Genomic DNA, 24,813 nt, shown 5'->3' with positions numbered 1-24,813 from the left:
TATTTATTGCAAGTTTTTCCCCCCACAGTGGTTTTTGTTTCTCTGTCAATGTAAATACACTTAATTTATGTGCCAGTTGGGTTCTCCAGGAAGCAGACACTGAGATGGAGTTGGAGGTCAAAGGACAGAGGTTTGGGGGTAATGCCTATGAAGAAAAAGGGAAGGAAGCAGGTTTAGGCATGGGGAGATGTGAGACTCCAGTGTACACCTGACAGTCTGTGCCCACCCAGATTGTCCAAAAGGGGAGTACCACAGTGGGTGGAAGTGGCTAGGCTTTTATATCACCACATTGCCCAGTTGTTGGCTGGTGCCAGACCTGAGGAAATGGTGCCCTCTGCTTAAAACTGAGGCAGATTCTAAAGAAGCTAACAAGAAGAAGCTGTCAGCTAACCACATTCCTTACAGCTGAGAAGTCTTTTCTTGAATGGGGATCTGAACAGTATATCTTCATATCTGCCATGACATAAAATATTTTGTAGTCTTTATAAACTTTTACTGTAATTCTTTATTTATTTATTTTTGGGCTGACAAGTACAGGGATTGAGCCCTGGACCTTAGTTCATAAACTTTTAAAATGGATGCATAATATTCCAACAAGTGCTTACTTAGTTTATGTATCCATTTCCTAGGTTTTTAAATTTTCCATCTTAATAAGAATACAGCAATGAACATGTTTATATAAGATTTTTTTAAACAAGGTATTTAGAATTGTATTATTTGAATAGATTCCCAGAAGTAAAATAGATTGAAGAGTGTGAACATTCTTGGCTTTTTGTGTTGAAAAAGGTTGTCATTTGTAGTGTCAGTACAAAGTATGAGCAGCCTGTGGCATCAGGTCCTCAATAGCCTTGGATTTTATTTTCTTAACCTTGGCTAATTTGTAGCTGAAAATGGTGTCTCGTTTCTGTTTCTGACCTGCAATCTGGTATGGTGTTTAGTGGGCTGTAAATTGAGGGATGTGGGTAACTCAAACCTCTGTCCAAAGGGGTTGGGGAAGATAATGGTAAGAATGAGGGCTCCAGTATCAGATTGACTGGGTTCAAATTTTGGCTGTGCTGTTTATCGCTTTGTGACCTTGGCAAGTCTCTGCATCAGCTTATTCATCTGAATACCAGGGGTAATAATAGTATCTGTCTTACAGGGCTATTTTGAGGGTTAAATGAGGTAGAACACATAAAATCACATGAATATGATATCTGGCCCATTGTATATATGCTTAAATGTTAGCTGTTATTTTATTAGATATTTGGTTATTTTACTGTCAGGTGAATCAGAATGAGAGAGAACATTTAGTTCAAATTCTACTCTTTTTCCAACAGAAAAAACTGAGGTTTAAAGAGGTTAATAAATTTGGCCTGTGTCACTTAGCTAATGAATTGCAAAGCTTGTATCTGAGAGTGGGTCTTTGACCAGTGCAGGGTTTTTCAGTCTTGGCACTGTTAACATTTGGGGCTGGATCATTCTTTGTGTAGGGGGTTGTTCTGTAATTTGTAAGATATTTAGCGGCATCTCAGGCCTCTACCCCCTAGATCCCAGTAGCACAGCTCCCTTCCCCTCAGTGTGACAATCAAAACTATCTTCAGAAATTGCCAAATGTCCCCTAGAGGGGTGGGGTACCTAATGGTACATAAACAACCCTGAAGTGGCATAGTCCAAGTTGTGAGACCAGGAAGGACTGTTCTATCCTGTCCGTACTGGAAAGACCTAATCTATTGTTGGGTTCAGTTCTCATGAACTCTTCAGTGATCTGAACTGTTTAAGGAGCTTTATTCTGAGATTCTTGGAATTTTAAGCACATCTCTGTGAATCACCTTGTTAGGGTATACTCCTCTTCTCAAAACAATCCATAGTGTTTAAACAGGGCTCTTTATATTTCTAATGATTTTTCTTCCTTTGGTTGCAGGTGGCACAATTAGAAAAAAGGTATTTATGGAATTCCAATGAGTGGTGATGGATGATGCAGTTCAAATAACTAAGGTAAGAGAAATAGAACGAAAACTGGGAGGAGGCTTTTTTGTCAGCCAACTTTGTGTCTTCACAGAATAAAACTAAAATCAGGTTCTTTCCCACTCCATTTTGTTTCCAAGATATAAGAGTAGCTTATTTTTTATGATTAAAAATGTTATTTTAAAAAACCATTATAATTATCGTCCTTTCAAATGATGGTTCTCAACCTGGTGGTAAGTCAGAATCACTTAAAGAGCTTTTTAAGAGTTAGTGCCCTGCCATCATGTCTTTGTTGAATGAGAACTTCTGTGGGTAGAACACAGGTGATCTTCACGTTTTAAGTGGGAATGTAAAACAACACCAATACTCTGGAAAACTAGCAATATCTACTAAAATTAAACATACCTCCACTACTAGGTATTTACCTTTGAAAAATGAGAGCATATGTCTACACAAAGACATGCATATAAGTGTTTTCTTCAGCTTTATTTACAAGAGCCAGAAAAAATGGAAATAATCAAATGTCTAAAAACAGGTGAATAGTTAAATAAACTGTGATATATTCATGCAATGGAATTCTACTCAGCAATAAAAAGGAACAGACTATTGCCACTACATAAAGCTACATGGATGAATCTCACAGATAGAAGGTTGAGTGAAAGAAGGCAGACACAAAAAAGTACATGTAGTTCAATTACCAGGTAAATCTAAACTGTAATGATAGAAGTCAGATTAGTGATTCCTCCAGCAGGAGGTAGGAAGTTGTGACTGGAAGGTGGTGTGAAAGAGCCTCTGTAGTACTGAAAAGGTTTTATGTGTTAATGTGTGCATATACATGTTTCTTTATTTTTTTTTCCTTTTTTTCTTGTAGTAAGATATACATAACATAAAATTTATCATTTTAACCATTTTTAAGTGTACAGTTCTTTGGTATTAAATGCATTCACTTTGTTGTGCACTATTCATCTACAGAACTTTTTCATCTTCCTCAACTGAAACTCTGTACTCATTAAACAGTAACTCCTCATTCTCCCTTCCCCTGTTCTCTAGCAACCACCACTCTACCTTTAGTCTCTATGAATTTAATTGCTCCAGGTTCCTCACATAAATAGAATCACTATTTGGCTATTGTGTATAAGCTGCTATGAACCAAAATGTCTATCAGTGGATAAATGGAGACAAAATGTAGTATATACATACAATGAATATTCAGCCTTAAAGAGGAGGGGAATTCTGACACATGCTACAACATTGATGAACCTTGAGAGCATTATGCTAAATGAAATAAGCCAAATACAGAAGAACAAATATTCTGTGATTCCATTTATATGAGGTAGCTAGAGTAGTCAAATTCATAGAGAGAGAATATAGAATGGTGGTTGCCAGGAGTTGGGTGAAGAGAGGATGAGGGGTTATTGTTTAATGTGTTTTAGTTGGGGAAGATAAAGAAGTTGTGGCGATGGATAGTGGTAATGGTTGCACAAAAATGTGAATGCACTTACTGCCAATGGATCATACACTTAAAAATAGTGAAAATGATAAATTTTATTTATGTATATTTTACCACAAGAAAAAAACTATTTCTTGTTTTCTGAGTTTTAGAAATTTCGTTCTGTTTTGTGATAGTTTCTTAGTGTTTTGTTTTTTCCTGGAATTATCCCTATTTTCTTCAGTCATGTTTTTCTGCTGCTGTTTATCTTGGTCTAGTGGTCTTTGCTTGTTCTTTTATGTGTAAGAATGAAAGAGTGAAAAAGCTGAATAAGAGCCCTTGGGCACATGAGCAAGGCTTGTCATCCTCTAGAGTAAGTGGTCAAGAACTGGCTGTTAAACTTTGAAGAAGGCAGAGGGCTTGCTCTGGAGCACCTATTCCCATATCAGATGTTCCATGTCTCTCCAGTCAGTGTGTTTATTGTTTTCTTTTTTTAATTTTTATTTTTATTGAATCATAATTGATTATACATATTTTGGAGGTTCAACGTTGACATATGTTAATCAAATCAATATTACTTGCATATATATTGTTACAAATCGTACTAATTCTTTATGCCCCTTGTCCAGTCTCTCCCCATCCCCCTCTCCCTACACCCTCCCACCTCTGATAACCCTTGATTTCTTCTCTCCTTCTGAAAGAGGTAACGGTTACTCTGTTGATTTGTTGCCTAGATGATCTGTCCAATGCTGGGAGGTGTGTTCAGTTCCCCCAATAATTTTATCATAGAACAGATGCTTCTTCTGTCTCTCTGCAATGGGCTTTGTGGAGAGAGACATCCTCTTCTTTTCTTTGGTCTCTGCTGGTGACTCTCTTTGTGTCAGTACACTCCAATGGCTGGCAGACCATCTGCATGGTGGTTGTGGTGTTTAGCCACTTTTGTGGCAGCTGTGGTTATTGTGGTGGCTGTGATGGGCCACCCACGTGGAGGTGACGTTTTTGGCATGCTCCTTACCTATTTGCTGGTGGCTCTCAGCTCCATGCCCCAGGACCCGGGCAGGCCTGGAAGCACTGGCAGTGTGACTGGTTGTGGGCAGAAGGTCTGGTACCTGACTCCATACCTTAGGACCCCGGGTGGGCCCCAGTGGGTACTCTGTTTTTTCTTTCAGTTCTGTGTTAGATTATTTGCTGTTCCCACCACTTAAACTCTGTGCTAGAACTAATTTGTTGTCCTTTGCTTACTTCTAAGGTGGGGGAACTTCCTGTGGGGACCAGTACTTGATCTCTGTGGTTGAGCTAAATTGCTGCTTTGCTGCTGATTCCCTGGGGAGAGCTTTTTGTGCAGTTCAGGTTTCAGTGGTTGACTTTATAGGACTTCTGGGTTTAGTGAAATCCAGTGCACCTGGGTTGTGTAAAAACACTGGTCTGGGCCTGAGTCTTTTCATCAGACTGCACCTCCTGCAGTTCTGTATTCCTTACCAGTCTCCACTGATTGGTCCTACACTGATTGGGGGGCAGATCAGCTGTCCTTGCTGTGCCCCAGTGTTCTCCCAGTGGGCCCATCTACCCCACTGCCTGTACTGCAAACACTTCCCATGGGATGGGCTGTGCTCTGGTCCCTTGTGATGACTCACCAGCCTCTGAGTGGCTCCTTTTTGTCATTTGTTGTGGCTCCTTGGTCCTTTGTGGGTCCACAGGAGCCCTATTAGTGGTATTGCTGGCCTGGGGGCCACCAAGGTCCTCTTCTGTCCTGCCACCTCCAAGCAACTTTGTGTGAAGGACACAGCTGTGGCTTTTGCCAGCTCCTGCTCTGCACACTCAGCAGCTCCAGCATGGAAACAGCTGGGATTTGAAATGGTCAGAGCAGTTTTTTCTTTCTCTCATCATGGCTTCTCCCACCTTCATGCACTCTGTAGGTCTCTCCTCCTCTTCCCCTGAGCTCTAGCAGCCCCAGCTTGGCTGTTGTTGCTTTTTAATAGCTGTAAATTAGTTGATTTGTGGGAGAGAGTGATGCTGGGGACTGTCTATTCCGCCTTCTTGACCAGAAGTCTCAGTGTATTTATTGTTTTCATTAAGTATCCACTTTTCCTGTATGAGGGGTAACAGTTGACCACAGCATTAGCCCTCTTTATTCTTTTGTTCTTCTTATTTCATCTTTATTTAGCCCCTGCTGTGTGTTCACATGCATTCTCTCTTATTTGCTTAATATACATTCCTGCTTTTGAGTACTGTGTAGTCATTAATGAGAGTGAGGTAGGATTTTATGTACTGACATCAAATAATGACCATAAAATATTGTAGGGGGAAAAAAGTCAAGCTGTAGACTTCTGGTTCGTGATGGCAGATTAAAGACATTTATTGATATTCTCTCCCTGATAGCACCTCATTTAAATGATGAGGGAGGAATCAAAAACAATGAGAAAGTGGGAGTAGGGCCCTTAGCAGAGTAAATAAGAGATTTTAACAGGTTTCTGAAAAGAATTGATGGAAGAGAGGAACTAAATGGAAGAAGCCACAACCCAGAGAACTCTTGGAGTGGGTTCTGGCTCAGGAGGGAATCAGCTATTGTACAGATGTAGGAGAGATTCAGACTTGGAAATGCTGGCTTCAACACTGCCTAAAGAAAAGTGACTTGAAAGTTTGTGGATACCCCCAACCCCACCCAAGGCAGTCTGTCAGGAGTCAGAAAAGTTCTAGTTTATATCAGAAAGAGCCCCAGAGTCTGTTTTCAGCCCCTCACCACATCCCAGACTGACTATGGAAAAGAGACAGAGTGAGCTTTTACCACCAATATAAATGAGTGACTATTTTCACCCTCGTCACTACAGATAACAAATTTTGAGGCTCAAAGATCATGTAGAATACTCCTTAAGGAAAAGATTTAAGTGTGAAGTCTTAGGAATTTGCAATATTGAGTTATGTGGAATTTGAGTTCCTCATTTTAAAGATGTACATTAAGGTGAGGGCTTGATCTGAACCATAAAAATCAAGGCAAAGAAATGTGTAATTTGAATACAAATGGCCATTTTGCTCATAGTAAAGGATTAGTGAGTACAAAGAAAGATAAGGAACAAGTGAAGGAGGAAACTTGTATAGTGCCTGCTGTGTACTGGACTTCATTGTAGGGATTTTACACTATTACATGTGTGTATTATATATATACACACAATATGACATGTATTATATTAAGATACTCACAACAATACTCTGATAATTGGTGGTATAGATTGCCATTATAAGATGAGGAGATGAAAACCAAAGGTTGAGTTCCAAGAGCTTTTCTAAGCTCTAGTAGTACAGAGCTAAGATTCAAATGTAGGTTTTTGTGACTGCACAGTCCATGCTTTTCTCACCTCACCCTGTTGCCCTTCTAAGATAGTAATTGCTATCCAAATTTCTTGTATATGAAGAAAAATATAGTATGTTTCTATGCCAAGTCATGTTAGTCTTTTTTTCTTCACATGTATTGGGCATTTGCTCAGTGTAAAGCACTTTGTGGAATTCAGAGAAGTAGATGGCTTGGATTTTGCTCTCAAGGAGTTTATGATATAAGATGGGGACAACAAAAGGAGACGTTTAAAGATCAGTTGAAGACACTGTTAGAGACTGAATTGTCTGTACCCACCACCCCCCAAATTTATCTGTTGAAGTCCTAATCTCTGGTATCTCAGAACGTAACTGTTTTTTGAAGATAAGATTTTTAAATGGTGATTACATTAAAATGAGGTCTTTGGGATGTATCCTAATCCAATATGACTGGTGTCCTTATAAGAAAAGGAAATTTGTATACACAGAGAGACACTAGAAACACACACAGATAGAGGGATGACCATGTGAGGACACAGTGAGAAAGTGGCCATCTACAAGCCAAGGAGAGAGACTCAGAAGAAACCAAACCTGTCAACACTTTAATCTCAGACTTCTAGCCTCCAGAACTATGAGAAAATAAATTTTTGTTGTTTAAGCCTCCTGGTCTGTGGTACTTTGTCATGGTAGCCCTAGAAAACTTATAACAGGCACTTGTAAGAGGCTTGGTGCAAAGAAGCACATGGTAAATTATGGTGCATGCAGTTGTTAGTAGTGCCATTATTGAGAAGAGGCAGAATGATGGGAAGCATCAAAACAAGGTAAAATATGAGCTAGCCACTAAAGTATGGTATGATTTTGTGGGTTAAAAAGATAGGTTCCAGAAGTAGAAATGCTTATGAACAAAAGCACAGCAGTGTAAGAATTTTACATCAGTTTGACTTTAATAGAGAGTTAATTTAGCAGTGAAAGATCAAGTTGCAAATGTAGGTTGGGGACCTGTATTAGTTTCCTAGGGCTGTGGTAACAAAGTACTATAAACTGAGTAGCTGAAAACAACAGAAGTATATTGTCTCAGTTCTGAAGGCCAGAAGTTCAAAATGAAGTTGTCGGCAGGATTAGTTTTTTTTGAGGGAGAATCTGTTCCAGGCATCCCTCCTAGCTTCTGGTAGCCTCCAGGTTTCTTGGCTTGTAAATTATCTCTCAAATCTTCCATCTTTACATGGCATTCTCCCTGTGCTGTCTTCACTTGGCCATCTTCTTACAAGAACATTAGTCGTGTTGGATTAGGAGCTCACCTTACTTCAGTATGACCTTGTCTTAATTTAATTACATCTTCAATGAGTCTATTTCCAAATAAGGTCACATTCTGAGATACTGGAATTTAGGACTTCAGCATATCTTTTTGGAGGAACAAGGTTCAACTTATAATAGGGGCCAAATTGTGAAAGCCTTCTATATCAGTTCATATATTTTCTAACTTATCATTTGAAATGGTTTCCCATTTATTCAGTGGCAAACCATTGAAGATTTTGAGCAAGGTGAATATAACACTTTAGAAAGACTCCTGGGGGAGGAGCTGAAGGAATGTTAGCTGTATTGGGGACTAGTAGAAGGCCTGGACCAGATCAGTGCTATGGAAAACACAGATTCTGGGGCTCCCACCTAAGATATCCCAAACCAGAATTTTCAGACGGGAGACCAAGTACTCTTTTTAAAAAGTTCCCACTCTCCCATGCAATGATTCTGATGATTAGCCTATTTTGGATAACACTGGATATGAGGTGATAGAGACATGAAATGGGTTAGTGGTTGTACAAGTAGAAAAACCAGAGGGAACCTAGGAAAAGAGACATTTCAAAGAAATAGTACATAATTTGGCACCTGAGAGACTGAGACAGTAGTAGAATCCTTAACAGAAATAAGGAAGTCTAGAGAATAAATTAGACTTAAAGGGAAAGTGATCAGTTTGGTTTAGAGTTAGAGGTTATAGTGAGACATTCCGCAGGCACTTAGAGAATAGTGATACATGTTTGGAAGTGAGATAATGGAGATGATAATTGAAACCCTGAGCAAAGATGAGCCTTTCTGAGGAGACAAACATGTAGAGAGAAGAGCAGAGGGTCAGGAAGCCAACACTGTATACACTCCTTCCTCAGCCCCTGAAACAAATGGAATTGACTGCTGTGTCATAGCACCTGGAACACAGTTGCCTTTGCCTACAGGCCATGAACTCATTGAAAACAGGGACTGGTCTTAATTGGCTTTCTAAGCTCAGCACCTAGCACAGCGCCTGACTTTTCAGTGGAAGTTTATTGAATGATTGGCTGAACTGGCAAGTGAACGCATGAACTTGAGGATAAGGATTTTGTCTTTTTCTTCCTTGCATCCCTAACATTTAACCCAATGCCTTACCCATAATAGAACCCAAATAAAATTTTGATGTGTGAGTGATAGAGGAAGAAAAGCTTTTGGAGCTTAAATTGAGTACAGTAATCCTTGGGAGATTGGTTCCAGGACCCCTGGCAGATACCAAAATCCTCAGATATTCATGTCCCTATATAAAGTAGCATAATATTTGCATATAACTGATGCACATCCTCCCATATACTTTAAATTATCTCTAGGTTTTTTGTAATACCTAATATAATGTAACGCTATATAAATAGTTATACTGTATTGTCTATTTATATTGTTTTTTATTGTAGTATTGTTATTTTTTATTTTTTGAATGTTTTCCATCTATGGTTGCTTGAATCCTTAGAAGTGAAACCTCTGGATACACAGGATTGACTATGTATAGAAACACTATTGTTTTTTCTGTGTAGACCTTATTAAACTCACTTATCAGTGCCAGGAGTTTTTTTGTATTTTCCTCGGGATTTTCTATGTAGACAATCATGTCCTTTATAAATAGGGAGTTTTAATTCTTCCTTTCCAACCTGTGTAAACCTTTATTTCTTTTCTTGCCTTATTGCACTGGCTAGGATTTCTGGTACTATGTTGAATAGCAGTGGTGAGATTGAACATCCTGGCCATACTTCAGTTTTATGGGTAGAGGAAGAAGATTCCTTCTATTCTTACTCTGCTGACAGTATTTTTTGTAAATGGGTGTTAGATTATATCAGATGCTTTTTCTACATCAATTGTTATGATCATGTGGATTTTTTTCCTTTAAACTGTTGATTCATATCAATTGATTTTTTTTTTTCTTCCTTTTTTCGTGTCCGGCAACGGATCGCAACCCTCAGTGTCGCGCCCGTACCGGACCAGGACCGGCAACGGGACTGCAACCCTCAGTGTTGCGTCCGCATCTCGCTCAACCAGTGAGCGGGAACCAGTCTGTATGTGGGATCCGAACCCTTGGCGGGAGCGCCACCGTGCTCCCAAGCGGCGCACTGTAGCAGTGCGCCACCAGGCCGGCCCGATTTTTTAAAAATTTGAACCAGCTTTGCATTCTTGGCATAAACCCTACTTGGTCGTGGCATATTATGCTTTTTAAACATTCCTGCATTCAATTTGGTAATCTTCTGAGGATTTTGTGTATGGGTACATGAGGGGAAATTGGTCTGTAGTTTTCATTTTGTTTACTGTCTGGTTTTGTTATCAGGATAATGCTGGGGTTTTGTTTTTTTTTTTTGTCTTTTTTCATGACCGGTAACAGGATCGCAACCCTTGGTGTCGTGCCCGTACCGTGACCAGCAACAAGATTGCAACCCTTGGTGTCGCGCCCGCACCACGCTCAACCAGTGAGCGGACCGGTCTCTATATGGGATCCGAACCCTCGGCAGGAGCGCCATCGCGCTCCCAAGCACCGCACTCTACCGAGTGCGCCACCGGGCCGGCCCGATGCTGGTTTTAAAAAGGGGACTGGGAAGTGTTCCCATCTCATCTGTTTTCTGGAAGAGATTGTGTAGAATTGGTGTTATTTTTTTCTTTGAATGTTTGGTAGATTTGCCAGTGAAGCCATCTGGGCCTGATAATTTATTTTTCAGGAGTTAAACATTTCTTTAAAAGTTATAGGAGTTTTGGTTATGATTTTGAAGGTCATTTTGTCTAAGTTGTTGGATTTCTGTACAGAGGATTGTTCATAGTATCCCCTTATCCTTTTAATGTCTGTGGTATCTATAGTAAAATACCTTCTTTTGAAGTTGTAAAGTTTTATTTTATAGGCCAGGATATGGTCTGTCTTGGTGAATGTTCTGTGAGCACTTGGAAAGAATGTATAGTCTGCTGTTGGATTGAGTGTGCTATAAATATCCATTAGATTTTGTTGATTGATGATGGTGTTCAGTTCTGTATACTTGCTAATTTTCTGTTTAGTGGTTCTGTCAGTTGCTGAGAGAAGGTTGTTGAACTTCCAATTACAATCGTTGATTTGTCTGTTTGTCCTTGCAACTCTGTCAGGTTTTGCTTCATATATTTTGAAGCACTGTTCTTTAGTGCATACACATTTAGAATTTTTATGTCTTCTTGGTGAATTGACCCTTTTATTATTATGTATTCATTCCTCTTGTCCTTGTCTGATACTAATGTAGCTACTTCAGCTCAGCCTTCTTTTGATTAGTGTTTGCATGGTATATCTTTCTTCATCCATTTTTTGAAAATTAATAGACTTTTTAAAAAGCAGTTTTAGGTTTACAGAAAAATTGATTGGAAGGTATTTTTATTCTGTTTTCTCTTTCTTGCTTTACTATGTGTTTCTTGAACATTTTTCAGTGTTAGCCAATACTTTGACTTATTTCTAGTGTTTTTCGAGTGTATCTCTGTATAGTTTTTTGTGTGATTGCTCTAGAAATTACAATATATGTACATAACATCACAGTCTACTAATATCAACTTTTACCACATTAAGTGGAATGTAGAAACCTTACCACTTTTTAGTTCCTCTTGTCTTCCACCTGTATGATACAGTCGTGTTAAACATTACCTCTACATACATTAAGAACCACATCAGGCAGTGTTGTAATTTTTACTTTTAACCATCAAACATAATTTTTATTTTTATTTATTTATTTATTTATTTTTAAAACATAGTTTTTAAAACTCAAGAAGAGAAGAATGGTCTAATTAGTGTGTATATATGCATAAACATATATGAATAACATATATGTGCATGTGTTTCTGTATATGTGTGTGTATAGACACGCACAACCCATTCCATTTCTTTCTTTATTTCTCATGTTTGAGATTTCCTTCTGTCATTTACTTCCTTTCTGACAGAATTTCCTTAGCCATTCTTTTATTTATTTATTTTTATTTCTTTATTCTTTTGGCAGCCGGCAAGTACGGTGATTAGCCATTCTTATAGAGCTGATCTATTGGTAATACATCTTAATTTCCTTCATCTGCCAATATCTTTATTTCATTTTTATTCTTGAAGTATCTTTGCTCTATATAGAATTTTCAGTTGATAGTTTTTTTCTTTCAGCATTTGAAAAATATTGTACACTTCCTTGTAGCATTCATGGTTCCTGTTGAAAAATCCACTGTCTTCCAAATTGTTGTTCTCTTATAAGTAATATATTGTCTCTCTCTAGCTGTTTTCAGGATTTTTCTTTAGTTTTCAGCAGTTTGAATCTGTAGGTTTATGTCTAAATTTGGGAAGTTTTCAGCCATTAGTTTTTCAAATAGTTTTTTTTATTTCTGCATTCTTTCTCCTCTCATTCTTGAGACTCTGATAGCACGAATGTGAGATCTTTGTCACAGTCCCACAGGACCTTGAGACTCTAGGGTTCATTCTTTTTAATCTGTTTTCTCTCTCGTTCAGATTGGACAATTTCTGTTCATCTTTTTTTAAATTAACTGATTATTTCCTTTGTCATTTCTGTTCTGCTATTGAGCCCATCTAGTGGGTTTTTAAAATTTCAGCAATTATATTTTTCAGTTCTAAAATTTCCATTTGGTACTCCTTGTATCTTTTTTTTTTTTGTCTTGTCAGCTGGCCAGTATTTGAACCCTTGACCTTGCTGTTATAACACCACACACTAAACAACTGAACTCCTTGTATCTTCTATATGCTGAGTGTTTATAATTTCTTGTCAGAGCATTTCGATGATAGATGCTTTAAAATCCTTTTCAGATAATTCCAACATTTGTATCACCTTTGTATTGTCACCTACTGATTGCCTTTTTTCCATGCAAGTGGAGATTTTTGTAGTTCCTGGTATGATGAGTAATTTTGGATTGCATCCTGGCAAAATTTTCGAATATTACGCTATGAGATTCTGGTTCCTATTTAAACCTTTATATTTAACAGGCAGTACCTGTTTAGGTTTAGAACACACAACCTGGCCCACTCTTGATGGTTATGGTTCAAAAGTCAGTTTAGTTTTCAAAATCTTGCTGTGCTGTCCTGCTTGTATGCTACCCAGAGGCCAGTCTGAAACTTGGGAGTTATTCCAGACCAGTGTTCAATTCTTATACTTTTGCTGTGTTGTTTCTGGTCATTTTTATACATGGGTTACTCAGAGGCATGGCCAGGATTTTGTACACATGCTTAGAGAATTTGTTTCTCCAGCTCTCTCTTCACCATAATCCTCTTCCAACTCTGTAATTGTGCTGGGGTTGGGACTCCATCTTGTTATTCTATGGTAGAGGTGGAAGATGGTTCCACCTACATTCACCACAACTGTAACATGGAGAGGAGGAAAGGTGCCACCTCATTATTGTGGAGCTTGGTTGGAAGACAGAACGCACTGCCCACAATTTCTGGCCCGCAATGCTTGGTGAGGAGAGGGAGGGGCACCCTCTTGTACCCCTTTTTTTTGTTTGCCTGTAGTAGGACAGGCATGGTCAAAATGTTTCTGTCTGCTGAGCTGCCCCTTTCCAGTCTTTTGCCTAGAGAGAGCAGGATTTTCTTGGCACTTTCTTGTTTGTGCTTATTGATTTTTTGGGGTTGTGGGCCTCTCCAGAGCTCAGGCTAGGACATACTAGAAGTCAAATCAAAAAACAAAAAGTAGGGATCTTCCTGCTGGGTTGGTCCTCATGTCATGAGTCCTAGCCAATCCACCTTCTGTTTTTCACTTTTCAGAATCTACTGTCAGTTGTTTCATGAATTTTGTTTAGGGTTTTTGGTTGTAATTACTGGGAGGAATAGGTAGAATATGCTGACTCCATCTTGTCCTGAACCGAAAATCCCCACTGCAGTTTTAAATTATGAACTTTATATTTAGTTCCATTAGTATTTTACGTATGTATTTTTTGTCTGCAAATAATGGTTTTGGGGGTTTTCCCCCAATAGTTATATGTTATTTGGGTCTTTTATCCTACATTAGCTAGAACAGAACAGCAATTGGCAAACTGGTCTATCTCCTATATCTAGCTTACTGCCTATTTTGGCAAGGCTGATAAGCTCAGAATGGGTTTTACATTTTTAAATGGTTAAAAAAACTCAACAGAAGAGTAATGTATGAAAATTATATGAAATACAACTTATGAAATTCAAATTTTAATGTTCATAGGTAAAGTTTTGTTGGAATACAGCCATGCTTATTTGTTTACATATTGCTTATGGCTGCTTTTGTGGTATAGCCACAGAGGTGAGTAGGTGCAATAGAGACTATATGCCACCCTCTGTTGTAGAAGATTAATGGTGATAGCCAACACGCTTTTCTTGTCTTGCTGCCATGGTTTGAATGTGTCCCCCAAAGATCATGTGTTGGAAACTTAACCCCCACTGTGACAGTGTTGAGAAGTGGGACCTTTAAGAGGTGATTAGACAGAGCCATCATGAATGGATTAATGCCATTATCACAGGAGTGGGTTCATTATCTCAGGAGCGAGTTCCTCATAAAGGATGAGTTCAGCTCCCCTTTCTCTTCTTGCATGTATGTGCTTTCTTGCCCTACTGCCTTCTGCATTGGGCTGATGCAGCAGAATGCCTTCACCTGATGTGGCCCCTTGATCTTGAACTTCCCAGCCTCCAGAACCATGAGCTAAATAAATTTCTTCTCATTATAAATTACCCAATCTGTGGTATTCTGTTATAGCAGCACAAAACAGACTAAGAGGCCTGCTTTAGTGATACTGACTTCAATGTTTGGCTTTTTAGTATGTTGTTGCCCATTATTTCAAGATAGATAATTTTCTCTGTGGAAAGATTGTTTTGTTTTCTGGTTTCATAAAATCTTTCCCTCATAAATCTGGTTCTTTTTCTTTGTTAGCTGACTCACTGAATGGCACCTGCTAGGTAAACCAGAAACTTGGGAGGAGTAGCATTTGGTACTTCCCTCTCTCTCACCCCAAGAACAAATCCAGTATCAAGTCCTGTGAAGTTTCTCTCCCAAATATCTCCCTACTTATAACACTTTTGCATCTCCACCGATAACCTAGCCTTCTAACAGGGCTGCCAACATGTGGTACTCTGTCATCTATACCCAACTAGAGTGTTTATTCCAAAATGCAGGGCAGGTAAGTCACCCTCATGCTTCTGTTCTTCAAAGGCTTCTTAATGCTCATAGGGCAAAGAAAAATCCCCTTTGTGTGGTCTGGCCCTGTGTACATCTCCAGCCTCCTCTAGCACTATGTTCCCCCTTGCTCTTCTTTTATTTTTTATATTTAAAAAATTTTTTTACAAGTAGGGGGTTGGGAGAAGAGAGGAACCGGTGAGAAGGGGGAGCCGAGGGAGAAAGGGAGGAGAAGAGTGTGAGTGGAAAGGTAGAGCAGCCCACACCCCTCCTCCAGGCCCTGCTTCCCAGCTGGGCTGCACCACCCCCACCTCCCATCTCCCTCCCCCTTGCTCTTTGTGCTCCCCACACAGTGGCTTCTTCCAGGCCTCTGAGGCTACTGGCTAGAGTTCCCTGCCCTCCTTGCTTCCCTAATTCCTGTTTATCCTTCACGTCTCAGCTTAGGAGTCAGTGCCTCAAGGAGGCCTTGACTGAGCTCCTTGACTACGTCAAATTTTCTTTTTATATAGGCTCTTAGAGTCCTATAATTCTCTTTCATTTGTCACATTTTTCTGTGAGGTGATTTGCTTAATGTCAGTTTTCTGCTTCTAGACTGTAAGCATCATGAAGGCAGGAATTCAGTTAGATTTTTTTCACTATTTAATTTCTAGTACCAGGAACAGAACCTAGCACAGTAAATGCTCAGTGACTGGAAAACAAACAATTCAGTGTCTCCCACTTTACTCTCACAACATGCTTCTGACAGCAGACATATAGGAATTTCTCCCCACCAGCAAGCAAGCCAATGCTTGTGCAGCGGACACTGTGTCTTCTAATTCAACTCTGACACTATCTAGCAGGAGATAGTGTCAGATTCCACAAGTGAAAGGCTCAGTCCTCAAGACCGCGCCCCACTTCAGATGCCATTTGCAAACCAAGGCCTCTGGAATTTCTGATTGGCCAGCTGTAAATTGGGGTTCCCACAACCCACCCCTTGGGTTTGGTTAATTTTGCTGGAGTGGCTCACAGAACTCAGGGAAACATTTATTTGTGTTTACTGGTTTATTCTGAAGGATATTTTAAAAGATACAAATAAACAGCCAGATGAAGAGAGACATAGGTTGAGGTCTGGAAGGGGCCTGAGCACAGGAGCTTCATGTTCCTGTGGAGTTGGGGTACACCACCCTCCCACCACACGGATGTATTCAGCTGCCCAGAAGTTCTCTGTACCCCATCCTCTTGGGACTTTTATGAAAACTTCATTGGATAGGCATGGCTGAAGCATGAACAAACCATGTAGATATGTGATTGGACGAAAAGGTTGTGGTGTATACTAATAGACTAAGCAAGGAAACCCCTAGCAAGGCCTGTTTGTTCAGGTTCTTCTTAGCCTTTCTGTGTAGCATTCCTTCCTCCTCAGTATAGGGTAGGACCCCTTTTGGAGTGGTCTATCACCTACAATCAGACAGGGTAGGTCAGAGAATTTCATTATGGCCAGCTCCAAGGCAGGGAAAGATTAGAGTATATTCTTAGTCTTTATGGCTAGCTTTGGGGGAAGAGGGTTCTGGTTTCTGTGACCTGCCTTGGGGAAGAGAAATTCTGGTTTCTATAGCTTACCTCAGGGAGAAAAAGGAGCAGATGAAAGGAGGGCAGGAGGAGGTCAGAAAGACTGTTTTCTCAGGCCTGCTTTTGAGGCCTAATGTGCCCGAACATAACAATAAGAACAAGGGCTATGGGAGGTATAAGCCAGGAACCATAGATGAAAACCAATATATATGTCATAACATCACACTCAATAAATGTGTTTTTTCCTCTAATGAATGCATTTAAAAAAAAATGAGTTTTACAAGTTTTTCTAGCATCATCAGGGTAATCATATGGCTTTTTATATTTCCAATTATTTTTGAGAGGATTTTTAGTAGTATGTTTCCTAATAATGGGACATAGTTAAATTTCTGAAGTAAACCTTACTTGGTTATGTTGTAGTATAATTATAACATATGCTGTATTCGCTTTGCTAGGATTTTAAGATTTTTGCAGTTACAGGATTTTTTGTGTGTTTATGCTTTGTCAGATTTTGATATCAGGGTTACAGTAGTATTTTCATGACTTATTTTATAACATTCTTTTATTTTCAACTTTTCTATATCTTATGTTTTTTTTGGCATCTGTCTGAAATAGGGCTCTGAACCCTTGACCTTGGTGTTATAAACACTGCTTTCTAACCAGTTGAGCTCATCAGTCAGCCCACATGTTTATTTACTTATTTATTTATCCTATGTTTTAAAATGTCTCTTGTAAACAGCACATAGTTGGGGGTTTTTATTATTAGATCTTATAATTTTCATATTTTAATTGGAACATTTAGTTTATTTAGTGTAATTAATATGTTTGAATTTAAATCTACCATCTTACTCTTTGCTTTTTATTTGCCCCATTCATTTTATGTTCGTTTTTTTCTCCTTTCTTGCTTTTTGGATTGATTGACATTTTTTTTTTACTATTCCAGTTTTTTCCCCTCTTGGAAGTTATACACTCTCTGCTCTTTTAATGGTTACCCTACAGATTACAATACACAGCCTAGATTTATCATAATGTAATTGTTATATTAATACGTTGGTTTTTCTTAGACAATACAAAAATCTTGGAATTTTAACTTCTTCTATCCCTTCCCCATATTATGTATTTTTTTGTATATTTTAATCATATATAACTGAAACTCCATAAAACATGACTCTTTTATGTGGTCGACATTCATTTAGATCTATTCACATGTTAACCATTTTTATTTTTTCCCCACTCCTCACTGAATCTTTTTGGAATTATTTTTCATCTACTTAAAGAACACTCTTTAGTATCTTCTTAGTGTAGTTTTACTGGTAATGAATTCTGTCAGGTTTTCTTGGTCTGAAGTTTTAAAAAATTTCTCCTTTAGGTTTTCAAAAGATATGAGGGTTCTTCAAAAACTTCGTGGAAAACAGAGTTAAATGATAATACTAGTCTTTCCACAAACTTTGAAAGTACGCTTGTATTTTGCTGGATATGGAATTCTAGGTTGGCAATGTTTTTTGTCCCCTGAAGATATTCATTTCATTGTCTTCTGGCTTCTGTCTATATTAATCACAGTTCTCCAGAGAAACAGAACCAATAGGATGTGTCTGTGTTATTTAGTGTATATATTATATTAAATATATACTAATTATATTAAGTATTAGTCATATTATATATTAATTATATTAAATACAAGTTGAGCATCCCTGTGTTTTTGACTGGCATTGAAAATCCAAAATCTGAAATGCTCCAAAATTTGAAATTTTTTGAGCACTGACATGATGCTCATAGGTCATGCTCAAAGGAAATGCCCATTGGAGTATTTCAGATTTTAGACTTTCAGATTAGGGATGCTCTACTGGAAAGTATAATGCAAATATTCCAAAATACAAAAAAATTCAAAATCTGAAACACTTCTAGTCCCAAGCATTTCAGTCTTGTGTTGAGTTTTTATGCCAGTCACCGTGTCAGGGAAGCAGGCCTTTGGCAGCCCACCAGAGACTTATGTCAGCTTTCATGATACCATTGGAGCAGGCTGATGTGCAAAGAGCTCATCTGGCATTTTGGCAGATCCATTTGCGTTCTCCCAGGATATGCTGCAAGCACTCCTGCCTCTGAGGCCTCTTGTGCACTCCCACTGCCCCTTTGCCCTTCAGCAGCAAGTAGAGTGTCTGGCCCCGGCTAATCTTCCAGAGGGGTCTGATGGCCCATGAGAACTCTGAATTGTAGGACTCACGGCCATGTTCTGACAGGCTCTGCCACCAACGTACTCCTTGACACACCACCAATCACATCCTTCCTTACTCTCAACTAGCTTGTCTGTGAAAGAGAAGGTTGAAGCAGTTGGCCTCTGAGACCAAACCACTCTAGAGTGTTCTGTTATCAGCATCACCTGGAGCTTGTTAGGAATGTACTGTCTCAAGCTGTGTATATAAAATATATTCATATAGAGATTATTTTAAGAATTGACTTGCGATGGGGGAGGCTGGCCGGCAGAAGACGCAGGAAGGAGTTACAGTTCAAGTCCAAAGGCAGTCTGCTGGAGAATTCCCTCTTGCTTGGGGGAGGTCAGCCTTTTGTTCCGTTCAGATTTTCAACTGATTGGATGAGGCCTTCCCACATTATAGAGGGCAATCTGCTTTACTCAAAGTCCATTAATTTAAATGTAAATCTCATCCAAAAACACCCTCACAGAAACATCCAGAATAACATTTAACCAAATATCTGGACACTGTGGTCCAGCCAAGATGACACATAAAATTAATTACCACAAGTCCACCGCTTGTCATCTTGGCACCCGTACATATCTCCTTAAACCATACTTACTGTCCAGATAAAAACAATAACAAGGTCATACTTCTGCCCAACAGGATAGAACTATCCTGTATACAACCGAAAACACAGTATCCCTTTCTCTAGAAGAGGGTACAAAGTCCTTAGATAATGTTTACTCTTCTCCTTGATATCCTGCAATTTAAATACTATGATATAAAGTTAACGGGGCCGGTCTGTGGCTCACTCGGGAGAGTGCGGTGCTGATAACACCAAGGCCACGGGTTCGGATCCCATATAGGGATGGCCGGTTTGCTCACTGGGTGAGCGTGGTGCTGACAACACCAAGTCAAGGGTTAAGATCCCCTTACCGGTCATCTTTTAAAAAATAAATAAATAAATAAAAATAAAGTTAACAATACTTAAGTATTAGGATCAGCTGTTAGTCTAATTGTTTTTGCTTGAAGAGAATATTTCTGTATCCATTTTCTACTGCTGCATAACAAAACATCCTCAAATTTAGTAGTTTAAAGCAACACCTATCTAAATGGCTCAAAATTCTGTGAATCAGCAGTCTGTGCTGGGTTAGCTGTTTGGTTCCTCTGCTGGTCTTGACTGGAGTCATTCATGCAGCTGTAATCAGCTAGTGGTTCATCTAGGGCCGAGATTGTCTCAAGCACAGGTCTGGCAGTTGGTGTCAGCTGACCGCTGGGCCTCTCTCTCCATGTAAGGAAGTGAGCCAGGGTTTCTCACATTATGACACCAGTGTTCCCAGAGAGCAATATGATAGCTGCAAGGTCTCTTGAGGTGTAAACTTGGCAGTCACACCATCCCTCCTGCTGCATTTTATTGGTTCAAGCAAGTCACAAGGCCAGATCAAATTAAAGAGATGGGGAAATAAACTTCACCTCTTGATAAGAGGAGTGGCAATGTCTCACTGTAAAAAGTTTGGGTACAGTGTGTCTCACTGTAAAAAGTTTGGGTACAGTGATGGGAGCTTTTGTAGCCATCTTGGCAGATAATCCATCACAGTGGCTTTTTTCCCCCCCCTTTCTGGCTGCCTATGTACACACACACACACACACACACACACACAGTTCCTTGGTTTTCAGAAGTCCTACTATGGTGTATCTAGACACATAGTTCTTTTCTATTTATCTGCTTGGATTTCTTAGAATGTTTTAAATCTGTGGTTTGATGTCTTTTGTCAGTTTTAGAGAATTTTCATTCTTTGTCTCTTCAAGTAGTTTTTTTTTTTTTCCTTTCTGTCTCTTTTTTACTGACCGGTAACGGGATCGCAACCCTCGGTGTCGCGCCCGTACCGGGGACCGGCAACAGGATCGCAACCCTCGGTGTTGCGCCTGCACCACGCTCAGCCAGTGAGTGGGAACCGGTCTCCACATGGGATCCGAACCCTCAGCGGGAGCGCCACTGCGCTCCCAAGCGGCGCACTCTCCAGTGCGCCACCGGGCCGGCCCAGTCTCTTCAAGTAGTTTTGTCCTATTTCTCTCTTCCCTCTTACTTGTATTTGGGATTCAAATTACATGTAGATTATATCATCTTACTGTTTCCTCTTACCTTTTCTTCTGTATTTTTTTATCCTTTTGCCCCTCTCTGTTTCATTCTAGATACTTCCCTTTGACCTGTCTTCCAGTTCACGAATTCTCTCTTCAGCTGTATTTTATCTGTTCTTAAATTCATCTATTGAGATCTTTATTTTAGTTTTGTATTTTCTCAGTTTTAGAATTTCTATATGGTCCTTATTTTAGATCTGCCATTATTTTATTGATTGATTGATTGCACTGATTCTTGGCTGAAATTTTTTAGCTGTGGGACTATTCTTCTTTGTTTTCTACTGATACTCATGTTGGCTCCTTGTGGACCAGACAATGTATTTTTAAAATTGTTTGTAGAAATAATTTGAGACCTGGTATGATATCTTTTTCAAGAGAGGATTTACATTTGTTTCTGGCCTTGCATATGGGTCTTGAATCATTTTAATCCAGTTTCAGGGATTAAGATGCTTTTAAACAGGACTATAGTCCCTACAGGGACTGGTCATCCTCAGTCTACTACCTATTACACCTGTTATGTGTGGGGGACTTTGCTAGATGCTGGGTAGGTCTTGTGGGCAGAGCAGACCTGGTCTTTGATCTGCATGGAACACAGAGTCTTGATTATAATCAACAGGTAAATAGTGAGTTAATCAAAATGAAGAAAAGCCATATTCATCTACTTCCTGGATGAAAAGAGTTTCACTGACTAACTTGAAATGCTTTGGATAACATGAGAAAGGGAGTTAAGAAAATCCCTGAGATGTGTGCTCCTTGAGGACAGGAGCTGCTTTCTCCTCTGTTTCCCTGTCCTGGCACAAGACAAGGAACTTAGAAAGAAAGAGTATACTTGCTTCTTGGAAGAAACTTGGACTGTCGATACCTTACAAATTAGATTTACCATACATTTATTTACTTTATATCAGTTCCAGAAAGAGATTAAGGAACTATTTCCTCTTACAGTATTACTAGCCCAAACTTCTGGTCTGATTGATGGATTATAGAACTTAAATTTCCTCAAAGCCCAGCAGTCAGAGAACATGTTATTACAGTGAAGTAAACAAGAGCACACCTCTCAGAGCCTTATGAGTGTTTTCTGTCTTTGGCCACAGACCCTAGGGCTCGAACTGATATTTGAGATGGAAAGATTGGAACTTAGTAGAGTTACACTTCCTGTATCTTAATTTTCTAACTACTATGTAAGGTTTTCTTTTTCTAGAAAGAGACTAATCTGGAATGAGAATGAAATCTCATCAGTAAAAGGAAAGCTTTAAGTAGGTCATCTGACTTTGCTTTTGTGCTCCACATTCACTCTGGTTATAAAAGGGCCTTTCATGAGTTTTCTAGGCTTTCATCACTGCCAGACTCTCCACAGGCATTGTGAAAGAATTAAACTACCCACCCTCCCCCATGCCTGTCTCATGGACTCTTTCGTAGAGTACACACTGAACTATGTTTAGCTCAGCAGGAGCTCTTTGCAAATACTAAATACATGAACAGTCCTCTCTCCAGACAAGAGATTTTATTATTGATTAGTGTCATAGTCACAGAAGTTAGTGTCTGCCATTATCTAATAGACTTGCAGCCTCATTTTTGCCAAATTATTAGGCCAAAGTTTAAGAAGTATTTATATTAGAGTTATTTATATATAAAAAATTGCCTGTAGATAATTTCTGTCAATTCAGTTGGGTAAGTGGTTGGTAAATGCTTCAAATAACCTAGATACTTATAATAAACTTTTTAAAAGAAGCTAGTCAGCACTGAAATAGTTTTTTCAGGTTTTGCCTGCAGGAGTAGAGGAGGAAAGGAAGCATGGAATTTTATTTTATTTTATTTCATTTCTTAAAATTTATTTTGAGCAGCTGGCTGGTACAGGGATCCAAACCCTTGCCCTTGGTGCTATAAGCACCATGCTCTGTTTGAAGGGATATTTAGCAAGCAGCTGGTGGCATAATCTAGGGGCAATGAAGGATTTGTATTTTACTGGCATTCGTATTCTATTGAGATTTATGCATCTGAAGGAAATTGTAACTATGTAGAGTTAGCCGTGTTTATTGATTTTTTTTCCCCAAGGATTATAGCCCATCAGTTACAATAGGTTCCAAACAATTCTGGTGAAAGTGGTCTCTTGGGCCTTCTAGTTTACCTACTATATTGTTCCTATTAGAAAATATTTTCTAACATCTTCTGGGTTTTTAGCCATTAAGTGGCTAAAATAAAATCCATTATTTTCTTTAATCATCTCTAATATCTACCTTCCTTTCCTATTGATGCCAGACTCTGTGGTTCAGTCATTCTCTTGGCAGTACTGAACCCCATTGCCTATAGTTTTGTTACATTTACCCAGCAAAACCTTAACTCTGGATGTTTTCTTAACCATTGGTGCTTAGAGCATTTTTCCAGAAAAGAATCCTGGGAAAATCGGTCTCATCTCACCTGGGCCCTCAGGGCTGCCCAGTGTCTGCACTCCCAGCCATTTTCTGCAGCAGCGGTATTAGTTTTATCATTTCTAAAACTTTATCCCACACTGTCCCCACCCCTTAGCCTTTGACCTTGTGTATACTTCACAAAGAAATCTTGAAGATGTCATATTGCAACTCCTTCACTTTCTATTATTTCTCCTACCTCTTCTTACCTTTCTTATATTCTTTCCCTTTTGTCCTTTCCTGTTTGATTCCTTCTTATCAGCACTTATACATGGTTAGTTCTCTTAATCTAACAGACCTTTCTAGAGTGCAAAGTAGTAGTTAATTTTGCTACAGTGTAAAAATCCTATATCTAGCCACCTTAACAAACCTACACTGCTATTTCTAAAATTTGCCTGTAGATTCTTATGGATTTTCTATGTAAACATTTATATTTTTTGCAAATAATAGTATTCTTTCTCATTTGTATGATTCTAATTTCTTTTCTTATTGCAAAGGCAAGGACGTCTCATACAATATTGAATAGAAGTGATCGTAGGTCACCTTGTATTATTCCCCATTTTCAAAGGAATGCTTTTAGTGTTTCTCTGAAAATAATTGCATAAGTACTGGCCAGCCACAAAAAAAAAAAAAGAATTGCATAGAAGTGGTGGTGGTGGCGTATAGTTTTAAAATAGCAACTGTTGTATTAAGAAAGTTTTCTTCTGTTCCTAACTAAGAGGACTTTTTTAAAATTATGAATTCATGTGTTTTTATCCAGTGCATTTTTGACATCTGTTGAAATGATTATATGATCTTCCTTAATATGAGTAAATTATATTTATAGATTTATATTAAAAACATCCTTGTATATCTTGGATAAACTCAAGTTGATCACGATTTATCTTTTTTTTTTTTCCATTAAATTTTTATTTTGTCAATATACAATGTATATGATTATTATGGCCCATCACCGACACCTCCCTCCCTCCTCCCTCTCTCCCCTCCCCCCCCAAGAATGTCCTTTCCGTTTGCTTGTTGTAACAACTTCAAAAAGGTATAGTTGTTATATCTTCTTCCCCGCCCCCCCCCCGTTTTTTTTGTGTGTGTATGTGGGTGAATTAATTTGTTTATTTTTTAGCTCCCACCAATGAGTGAGAACATGTGGTATTTCTTTTTCTCTGCCTGACTCGTTTCACTCAATATTATTCTCTCAAGGTCCATCCATGTTGTTGCAAATGGCAGTATTTCATTCGTTTTTATAGCTGAGTAATATTCCATTGTGTAGATATACCACATTTTCCATATCCACTCATCCAATGAGGGACATTTGGGCTGGTTCCAACTCTCGGCTATTGTAAAGAGGGCTGCAATGAACGTTGGGGTACAGGTATACCTTCGACTTGATGATTTCCATTCCTTTGGATATATTCCCAGCAGTGCTTCCACATTTTTAGGTATTT

The 24,813-nt window shown here is 38.9% G+C and overlaps 1 protein-coding gene across 3 annotated transcripts in view; it reads left to right on the top strand.

Moving 5' to 3' along the window:
- The first annotated feature begins 1,903 nt into the window (after positions 1-1,903).
- Positions 1,904-24,813, top strand: part of PTPRA (protein tyrosine phosphatase, receptor type, A) — a 110,592-nt gene continuing 87,682 nt past the window's right edge. For 2 of the 3 annotated variants that reach the window (XM_008570644.1, XM_008570643.1), the window contains exon 1: positions 1,914-1,977. In XM_008570644.1, coding sequence (XP_008568866.1) covers positions 1,951-1,977 — 27 coding nt within the window. In that variant the 5' untranslated portion in view covers positions 1,914-1,950. Of the gene's footprint in view, positions 1,978-24,813 lie in introns of all 3 variants that reach the window. The other variant, XM_008570645.1, reaches the window with a different exon arrangement.

Source organism: Galeopterus variegatus, unplaced genomic scaffold (assembly GCF_000696425.1).
Source record: "Galeopterus variegatus unplaced genomic scaffold, G_variegatus-3.0.2 Scaffold621, whole genome shotgun sequence".
NCBI classification, from domain to species: Eukaryota; Metazoa; Chordata; class Mammalia; order Dermoptera; family Cynocephalidae; genus Galeopterus; species Galeopterus variegatus.
Note: the sequence above shows the minus strand (reverse complement) of the source record. Positions and strands in the feature narration are given on the sequence as shown.